The sequence below is a fragment of the Oncorhynchus clarkii genome, chromosome 13, assembly GCF_045791955.1.
Source record: "Oncorhynchus clarkii lewisi isolate Uvic-CL-2024 chromosome 13, UVic_Ocla_1.0, whole genome shotgun sequence".
Taxonomy (NCBI): Eukaryota; Metazoa; Chordata; class Actinopteri; order Salmoniformes; family Salmonidae; genus Oncorhynchus; species Oncorhynchus clarkii.
In genome coordinates, this window is record NC_092159.1 from 12,520,113 (window position 1) to 12,530,613 (window position 10,501).

At 44.2% G+C, this 10,501-nt stretch overlaps 1 protein-coding gene across 1 annotated transcript in view; it reads right to left on the reverse strand.

Moving 5' to 3' along the window:
• Positions 1–10,501, reverse strand: part of LOC139424418 (voltage-dependent P/Q-type calcium channel subunit alpha-1A-like) — a 293,164-nt gene that overhangs the window by 18,285 nt on the left and 264,378 nt on the right. The window contains exons 42-45 of the mRNA XM_071176204.1: positions 10,261–10,366; positions 9,428–9,535; positions 7,388–7,491; positions 1,282–1,427 (exon numbers count right to left, since the gene is read on the reverse strand). Of these exons, the coding sequence (XP_071032305.1) occupies positions 1,282–1,427; positions 7,388–7,491; positions 9,428–9,535; positions 10,261–10,366 (464 nt within the window). The remainder of the gene's footprint in view (positions 1–1,281; positions 1,428–7,387; positions 7,492–9,427; positions 9,536–10,260; positions 10,367–10,501) is intronic.

The window sequence follows — 10,501 nt, forward strand, 5'->3', positions numbered from 1 at the left end:
CACACAGAGAAGGAAGACAGAGAGACAGAGACACACAGAGAAGGAGACAGAAGACAGAGACACACAGAGAAGGAAGACAGAGAGACAGAGACACACAGAGAAGGAAGACAGAGAGACACACACAAGAATGAGACAGAAGACAGACACACAGAGAAGGAAGACAGAGAGACACACAAAGAATGAGACAGAGAGACACACAGAGAAGGAAGACAGAGAGACACACAGAGAAGGAAGACAGAGAGACACACAGAGAAGGAAGACAGAGAGACACACAGAGAAGGAAGACAGAGAGACACACAGAGAAGAAGACAGAGAGACACACAGAGGAGTCAGAAGACAGAGAGACACACAGAGAAGGAAGACAGAGAGACAGAGACACACAGAGAAGGAAGACAGAGAGACAGAGAGGAGACAGAAGACAGAGAGACACACAGAGAAGGAAGACAGAGAGACAGAGACACACAGAGAAGGAAGACAGAGAGACAGAGACACACAGAGAAGGAGACAGAAGACAGAGACACACAGAGAAAGAAGACAGAGAGACAGAGACACACAGAGAAGGAAGACAGAGAGACAGAGACACACAGAGAAGGAGACAGAAGACAGAGACACACAGAGAAGGAAGACAGAGAGACAGAGACACACAGAGAAGGAAGACAGAGAGACAGAGACACACAGAGAAGGAGACAGAAGACAGAGACACACAGAGAAGGAAGACAGAGCGAGTCATTGGGGAACGCAGCAGCTAAAAAGCCCAAACCGTGTAGAAACAGAAGAAACAGACCCCGCGAGAGACATGTACAAAGTGTTTGTATGTGCAGGTTGTATGCTTGTAATAATAGGGGGGGGGGGGGGGGGGGGGGCTTATATTTGTCCTGTTAGATATAAGTGTTTTTGTTTGTTACTTATCCCAACTCCCCCTGAGACACCCGCAGGGAGTGGGGTCACGGCCAGGGTCGTCATTGTACAGCGCCCCTGGAGGAATTAGGGGTAAGTGCCTTGCTCAAGTCACACTTTCTTCTCTCACCTTGTCGGCTCCAGTATCCGAACCAGCAGTCTTTTGGTTGCTGGCACAGTGCTCTAACCTCGAGGCTACCTGCCTCCATACCTGCATACGTGAGTATGAGTATATGTATTCTACTGTATGTATGTGTGTGTGTGTGTGTGTGTGTGTGTATCTACAGTATGCATACTGTGAGTGTTGGCATGCTTATGTATGTATGTATGTGTGTATATGTACATATCATGTACGCATATGTATAACCCATCACTACTACTCACATGCTGTTGGGGTCGTGCTGGGTGGCGGGGAGGCCGTTGACCCCTGGCATCCCTCCTCCCGTCCCGTCGGGGCCTCCCCCTCCTCCCCCTTCTCCTCCCCCGGGGGAGGGCGGCTCCATGCGCTGAAACATTAACGGTGTTCGGTTCTGTGTGAGATACAACATGGCCTCGGGCTGGCATCAGACACACTCAGGCAGGGACACACACACACACACACACACACAGAGGAAAGGAGAGGATGCACCGCAGCATGCTCCCACCAGGTGGCACAATTGGGCAAAGTAATGGTTTAGAGGTTAGAAGTTGCCTAGAGTGGGATATTGAAGCTCTGGAGAAGGGCGGAGGGGCAGGCTTTTGTTCCAGCCCAGCACTAAGTATATATAATAGTCACCACTAAACAAGTTTCAGTTTTTCAATACTAGCCACTAACAATTTAAACTTCTTCCACCAACATAAAAATTATTCTGGACAGCTGAAGCAAGTCACACAATTTTTCTTGAAAAATGACCCTTTCTAGTTGGTTATTAATTAATTGGTGTCTTAACTGAGGACTCGCTGATTATTTGACTGAAACAAATACTTTGGCCCTCCAGAGCTAGAATTGCCCACCCCTGCTTTAACCACAGATCTAGGATCAGATTACCATAACCATCTGATAACCTTCACCATTAGGAGAATTAAGACCTGATCTGATCCTGTGTCAGTCAGTGCTTAGTAGCAACCAGAGCCATATACTTAAGCAATAAGGCGCGAGGAGGTGTGGTATATGGCCAATATACCACGGCTAAGGGCTGTGTCCAGGCACTCCGCATTGTGTCTTGCCTAAGAACAGCCCTTAGCTGTGGTATATTGGCCATATATCAAAAACCCCAGAAGAGCCTTATTGCTATTATAAACTGGTTATCAAAGTAATTAGAGCAGTAAAAATAAATGTTTTGTCATACCCGTGGTATACGGTCTGATTTACCACGGCTGTCAGACAATCAGCATTCAGGGCTTGAACCACCCAGTTTATAAATGTATATATACCAGGGTTAGGGTCAATTCCATTTCAATCAATTCATAAAGTTCCAATTCCACATTTTCCTCATTGAAAAACATTGAAGAGAATTGGGATTTCACTGTACTTCCTGAATTGACTGCAATTGAAATGGAATTGACCCCAACCCTGATATATACACACAGTGCTTTCAGAAAGTATTCATACCTCTTGACTTTTCCCACATTTTGTTATGTTACAGCCTGCATTTAAAATAGATTACATTGAGATGTTGTGTCACTGTCCTACACACAATACCCCATAATGTCAAAGTGGAATGATGTTTTTTGAAACTTTCATAAATGAATACAAAATGAAAAGCTGGACTGTTTTGAATCAATAAGTATTCAACCCCTTTGGTATGGCAAACCTAAATAAGTTCAGGAGTCAAAATGTGATTAAGAAGTCACATAATAAGTTTTATGGACTCACTCTGCGTGCAATAATAGTGTTTAACATGATTTAACATGATTTTTGAATGACTATCTCATCTCTGTACACAAAACATACAATTATCTGGAAGGTCCCTCAGTCGAGCAATGAATTTCAACACAGATTCAACCACAAAGACCAGGGAGGTTTTCCAATGCCTCGCAAAGAAGGACACCTATTGGTAGATGGGTAAACATGTATCCCTTTGAGCATGGTGAAGTTATTAATTACACTTCAGATGGTGTATCTATACACTCAGTCACTACAAAGATACAGGCGTCCTTCCTAACTCAGTTGCCGGAGAGGAAAGAAACTGCTCAGGTATTTCACCATGAGGCCAATGGTGACTTTAAAACAGTTACAGAAAGTATTCACACCTTGACTGTGAACCACTACTCACAGAGTTTAATGGCTGTGATAGGAGAAAACTGAGGATGGATCCACAGCATTGTAGTTACTTCACAACACTAACCTAAATGACAGAGTGAAAAGAAGGAAGCCTGTACAGAATACAACATATTCCAAAACATGCATCCTGTTTGCAATAAGGCACTAAAGTAAAACTGCAAAAAATATGGCAAAGAAATTAACTTTATATCCTGAATATAAAGTGTTATATTTAGGGCAAATCCAACACAACACATCACTGAGTACCACTCTTCATATTTTCAAGTACAGTGGTCGCTGCATCATGTTATGGGTATGCTTGTCATAGGCAAGGAAAAGGGAGTTTTTTTAATACAAATTACCGGAATAAAGCTAAACACAGGCAAAATCCTAGAGGAAAACCTGGTTCAGTCTGCTTTCCAACAGATATTGAGAGACAAATTCACCTTTCAGCAGGACAATAACCTAAAACACAAAGCCAAATATACACTGGAGCTTACCAAGACCACGTTGAATGTTCCTGAGTGGCCTAGTTACAGTTTTTGACCTAATGCGGCTTGAAAATCTTCGGCAAGACTTGAGACTTGTCTGTCTAGCAATGATCAACAACCAACTTGACAAAGCTTAAAGCTCTTAGAGACTTACCAAAAAGACTCACAGCTGTAATCGCTGCCAAAGGTGATTCTAACATGTATTGACTCAGGGGTGTGAATACTTATGTAAATGAGATATTTCAATATTAAAATGTTAATACATTTGCAAACATTTCTAAAAACACGTTTTTATGTGTCATTATGGGGTAGAAAAAATATATACTTAATCAATTTAGAATTCAGGCTTGAACACAACAAAAATGTGGAATAAGTCAAGGGGTTTGAATACTTTCTGAAGGCACTGTATATGGCTCTGGAGGATAATTCTACTTCCTCCATCAAAACAGCTCCTCAGCAGTCCTTTCTGTTGTTTCGCCCATATATGGAGTGTGGCGGGAGCAGGGATGTCTTCCATTGGCTGGTCTGTGGTGGTGTCGATGGCTACATGACTACAGATGCCGTCATGTTCATCCAAACCAAAAGCTAAAATGTTAACGGCTAAATGAATGGGTGTGAACCCGGGTTGTAGCGTGCTCGCTAACACTGAGTCCTTCTGGGAAAATGTGTTTTAATATACTAACAAGTGAAATGGGATATGGAGGGCGAGGTACAAAACTAGTGCACTATTTTCCCTAGAAAGCACATTCATGAATACCACTGAAGATTCACAGAGACGGTTTTGTTACATGAGCGTCCAATGGTTACATCAGGAACCTCAGCTCAACATCCAAACAACCAACCAGAGATGACGGAATACACAGACAGGAGCACACAGAGAGGGGAGAAGGGTTCTGGTTAGACAGGCCTGATGACAGTCAACCTAGATTGACCAATCAGGGAGGGTTTTGAGAAGTCAAGGTCCCGCCCCCCTCCTGGAAGAACAAATCGAGTCAGAGGGACGAGGGGATGGATGGACAGACAGATAGACATGGAGAGAAAGATGGAGGGAGAAGGAGGGAATATGCAAAAGAGTGATAGAGGAGTGACATAGATAGTGAGTGATACATAACTAAATGTATAGAAAGGTACAGACCTGGGGCACAGAGAGACATGGTAAACCGTGGTAGAAAGACAGATTACAACAGTGAAAAGACAGGCAGTGAAACAGTGGTAGAAAAGACAATAGGAAAGATTGTATATATATATATATATATATATACACATATATAAATAATAAACTATATAAATTGGAGAATAGATTAAGACATAATGAAAGGTAGTATAACAGTTGTAGGGAGGAGGGAAGGAGGGAAGGAAGGAGGAAAGGGAAGACAGAGTTAAGGAAAGAAGGTGGGAAAGATTGTAAGGAGAGATGACAGGAAGGTGCAACAGATTGAAGGAGGGAATAAGGAGAGATGACAGGAAGGTGCAACAGATTAAAGGAGGGAATAAGGAGAGATGACAGGAAGGTGCAACAGATTGAAGTAGGGAATAAGGAGAGATGACAGGAAGGTGCAACAGATTGAAGGAGGGAATAAGGAGAGATGACAGGAAGGTACAACTGAGAAATGAAAGCAGGAAGAAGGGAAGGAGGGAAAGAGTACAACTGATGAAAGCGGGAAGAAGGGAAGGAGGGAAAGAGTACAACTGAAGGCGGGAAGAAGGAAGGAGGGAAAGAGTACAACTGAGAAATGAAAGCGGGAAGAAGGGAAGGAGGGAAAGAGTACAACTGAGAAATGAAAGCGGGAAGAAGGGAAGGAGGGAAAGAGTACAACTGAGAAATGAAAGCGGGAAGAAGGGAAGGAGGGAAAGAGTACAACTGAGAAATGAAAGCGGGAAGAAGGGAAGGAGGGAAAGAGTACAACTGAGAAATGAAAGCGGGAAGAAGGGAAGGAGGGAAAGAGTACAACTGAGAAATGAAAGCGGGAAGAAGGGAAGGAGGGAAAGAGTACAACTGAGAAATGAAAGCGGGAAGAAGGGAAGGAGGGAAAGAGTACAACTGAGAAATGAAAGCAGGAAGAAGGGAAGGAGGGAAAGAGTACAACTGAGAAATGAAAGCAGGAAGAAGGGAAGGAGGGAAAGAGTACAACTGAGAAATGAAAGCGGGAAGAAGGGAAGGAGGGATAGACAGAAAGACATAGTTTGTCATTGTGCACCACGGGCCAGCTGGTGATGTTGAGAAGGAGGAGCCTGTATGGAACTGGACAGTCAGTGCAACCAATGAGGTGACAGCATTCAGGAGGATCATACCAACTCATAGACGGGGTCTAAAATATCATACACTCCATTCACCTAGGGCCCGATTGAGACTTGAGATAAGTAGACTTAACATGGACTTAAGTCAATAAAACATGGACATAAGTCAACATTTGTTACCTAAGTCCATGTTAAGTCAACTTATCTCATGTCTGAAAAGCGCCCCTACTGAATACCCACAGAGCCCTAACCCCGCATCATGGACTTGATCTTGGATAGAATAAGATGGGTGCCAATTCTGTTTCTTAAAACATCCAAGAAAACATCTAAGCAACTTTGATTTTGGGCTGAACCATTACTTTAACTTCAGCCTCCACAGGCAGATAAAAGCCATTAGAAGCTGTGGACTGCAGCACAGGAGCAACGGGGTATCCCGGGGAATGGGGACAAGGTGTTAGAGAAACAGGGCACATCACATTAAGAGGTAGTGCATTTACACAGCATTCATAGACAACAGGAGTGCACACGTACATTGGCCATGTTGTATCATTGTTATTCATATCATTTTCAAAACAAAACAATTGCAATTTGACAGTTTAAAACATCTCCCCCTTCTCCTCACCACTATACCATTCATCCCCCCCATGCTTAAAAAGGGGAGGAGTTCAAAGAAGTACTTCAAGGGGCAATCTGCGACTGAGTTTTATTGTTTGAACGGCAGATTGCCCCTTTAAGTAAATATACAAGTGGTGGTTATGATGGGGGTAAAGTAATGGGTAGGAGGGGGGTATAGTAATGGGTAGGAGGGGGGTATAGTAATGGTAGAGTAAAGCTAAAGAGGTAGCGAGTGGAAGAGCCAGGCCGTCCTCAGCCTACGATAGCCATCCATCATGCTAACTGGGAAACAGGCAGAAACAGCCTGGTGCCGGAGTAGAGAGAGAGAGAGAGAGGTAACTGGAGTTAGCATGCTGCAGGGGTAACCCAGGACCAGGTAGCGCTCATCGGGAGGGTTCCAAGGCGGAGGAGGTAGATGTGGGAGGACGAGCGGGGGGGCAAGGGGGAAATAAAGGGCTTAGGGGGTTGACGGACCAAGGAGGGCAGCGATGGAGGTCCTGGAAAGGGTGCAAGGGGGCCAGGAAACGGGGTCTAGCGAAGAAGTGGGATTAGGGTCATGAGGATGGTTTCTGGAGGGAAGGGAGGCTATGGAGGTCTGGAAAGGGGGGCTATGGGGGCAGGAAGTAGAAAGGGGGTGCTGGGGTTTGAAGGACCAAAAATAGCAGCCATGGGGGTTCTGGATGGTGGGTAAAGGCGGGAGGAAGAGTTGAGGAGCTAACGGAAGGGGGAGCTGAGGGGGTTGGATGATTTGGGCTTCACTGGGGTGTGGGAGCATGGGTGTCTGGAGGCAAGAGAGGGTATGGGGAGCTGGACAGGTTTGGAAAGGGGATCTAAGGGGGAAGGAAGAGTCGGTTCTGGGGTGTATTTTGGAGGTCACAGGGGTGGGCCTGGGTCTAGTGGGTACCTGCTCCTCGCGTAGGGCCTGGAGCTTCTTGGCCTTGCTCTGTCTGTAATACTCCATGATCATCATGGCAGCGTAGATCTTCCCCACCGTCAGGTCTGTGGCTGCTGAGAGAGGGACAAGTTACCCTGCCTCGATTAGACCACAATGTGGATGGGACCCTGAGCCGTGAGACGAGAGAGAGGGGGATGGGAGTGGGGGACCGACCATGCTACGACACCACACACACATACAGGCAGTTGCGGGCACTAAAAAGTTAGGTCGTGTTGCTGTATTGGTAGAACAATTGCTGCCAACGTGTGGACAACACTTCACTCTATTCCTCCTAACGGTAGGTTTGGTTTTTAGAAAACAAACATTTCAGTGGCCGCGACTGTAGGGTAAGTCTTAAAGTCCTTGATTCGTCTTCCTCCTTTAGTAGCATTAAGGGGAAATATCCGAGGTTCCACCCCTCAGACCTTCTCTTCCAATACGTTTTGACAAAGAGCCAATGATTCACTGACTCAGGAATCAAGGATGAAAGGAACGAAGGAAAGACTTTTTAGATTCACCCTACATACATAACACACATTTGACTGCATCAAATGACACCATGTACACAGAAATACACCACTTATTACCCATAAGGTAGTGGTTGAAAGTAGTGCACTATACTATATATTATCCCCTCTAAATGGAATATATGCATTAAATATGCACTATTAATAGCAGTATATATATACAATAATATACACAATGCTATGTACTATACAGGGAATATGGTAATGGTGTCATTTGAGATTTGCCTACAGATACAAGTACAGGTACAACCAAATACAACACATATACAACACTGTACAGTATACAACAGAGCTGATAGTCTTTTCACAATCAGTTCTTTTCTGTCGTTAACTGAAATGTTCTCTTTCACTTTAATTTGAACAGGCATAGTGCTTCAACGGTTTCTATAGAGGACTATATCGTCATTTCACGTTGACCATAGATCATCACTTCACGCCAATCCTACGCCTTCAGAAACAGGAGCTCCATTTCTTTCTCCAGAAACTCTAGATTGGCACCCAGAGTTTGGATGATCCAGATAACATCAAACATGAGGAAAACTATGGAGCTTTGTTTGACACTAAAACCCACCTCTTTACTCTGAAATATAAATGATGATCTATTCCCAGAGAAATGGCTCGAGGTCCCCCAGCATATCAACTTATTAAAAAGTATAATAATACTTTAGAATAATAGTAATTGTATAGTGCAATACTATGAAGTACTTTCTCAACATTGCATGCTGCTCTACTTTCAGTGAAGTATAACTTTAAATGAATAAATTGAAGTTATATTTAACACCAAGGCAGCGTGCTACACTACACTGTGTGTAGAACATTTGATCTCTTCCTTATTATAATAATAACAACACTGTTACTATACTACTACTACACTACTACTATTACTTTACTACTACTACTACTACTGCTACTGCCACTACCACTACCACTACTACTACTACTGCTACTACCACTACCACTACTACTATACTACTACTACCACTACCACTACCACTACCACTACTACTACTACTATTACTATAGGTCTATACTTGTACTACTATAACATGACTCTCACTAAGCCTATGTTGAGGCCCATACTCCCTGTAGTGAAAAGACTTCTATAGAGGGTTAGGGTCTATAGCAGGCACCCCCTGATGCAGGAACTGATTGAGTGGGGGTACAGAAGGGATTGTGTGAGTGTGTTTACGTTTTCTAAGAACTGTAAGTAGGGAGAGGTGAGGATGTACAGAGGGAGTTATGGTTGTACGTGTGTGTGTGTGTGTGTGTGTGTGTGTGTGTAGGCGGGAGGGGTTGTGTGTATGAAAATGAGTGTGTTATATGTAGGGAGAAGGTCCGTGGTGGTCCTGATCAAGGGGGGCGAAGCAGTGAGTGAGACTACGTTTAGTAGAAGCTGTCCTCTTGGTGAATTGGTGATCGTCGGACACACTTACACACGCACACACATCGTAGTGTGTGTTTTACGTTTCGTGGTGTAACTTACACTTGTGTGGCGTGACCAGCAGGTCTAGGTTCTTCTGAGAGAGGTTGGGCCAAATGGCCATCATTTCTTTCCTTAGCTCAGCGTCCATCTGATGTTTGTCAGCTCCTCCTGTGTTACCCAACACACACGTCAAGACACACACACACACACACGTGGGCATACGCACACGCAGGTACGCAGGACAGCAAACACACACAAGAGCAAACACACGCACGTACGAAAGAACATACGCAAGGGCAAACACACGTAAGCAAACGCAGGCAGCAGAGCAAGCCCACACACACACGCACACACACACACACACACGCACACACCCACACACACACACACACACACACACGCACACACACACGCGCACACAAATATGCATGCAAAAAAACAAGTTATCCAGCCACACATGTACACATTCACACAAACAAAAAAGATTTGGATTAATCCACAACTTCCTGAGCATTTATAAATGTTTGGTATATCACCACTATCTGGAAGGACAGGACTGATACCATACCTATGGTAGGAAGAAAAGAAAGGGAGAAAGAAAGAAATAGATAGAACGAAAGAAAGAAAGAAAGACAGACAGACAGAAAAAGAGAAACAGAGAGGAAGAATAAAAGCAAGAAAGCAAGCAAGAAAGAAAGCAAGAAAGAAAGAAAGAAAGAAAGCAAGAAAGAAAGCAAGAAAGAAAGAAAGAAAGAAAGAAAGAAAGAAAGAAAGTAAAGAAAGGGAAAAGGTAGGAAACAACAGATCAGAATGGCAAAAATAGTGAAAAAGTACAGCTGAAAAGGTTTAGTAGATAAAGAGAGACAGAAAAGGAGGAGGAGAGAAGGTCGTACCCTTGGCAATCTTGATATCGAGCGCTGTCCGAATCAGAGCCATGAGGGTGGAGTTGAAATGCACTGAGTTGTCCTCGGCAACCGGCAAGTCCATGCGCAGCAGCCTCTGTGGAGAGCCAATCAGGTGGAGAGGTTGAGAAAAGAGAGCGTGTCCGTGGTAGGGGGTGTGGTCTGAACCTCCAGGTAAGGGGAAAAGGGAGGGGCCAAGGATTGAGGGAGCTCGATAGGGCAACAGCCTAAA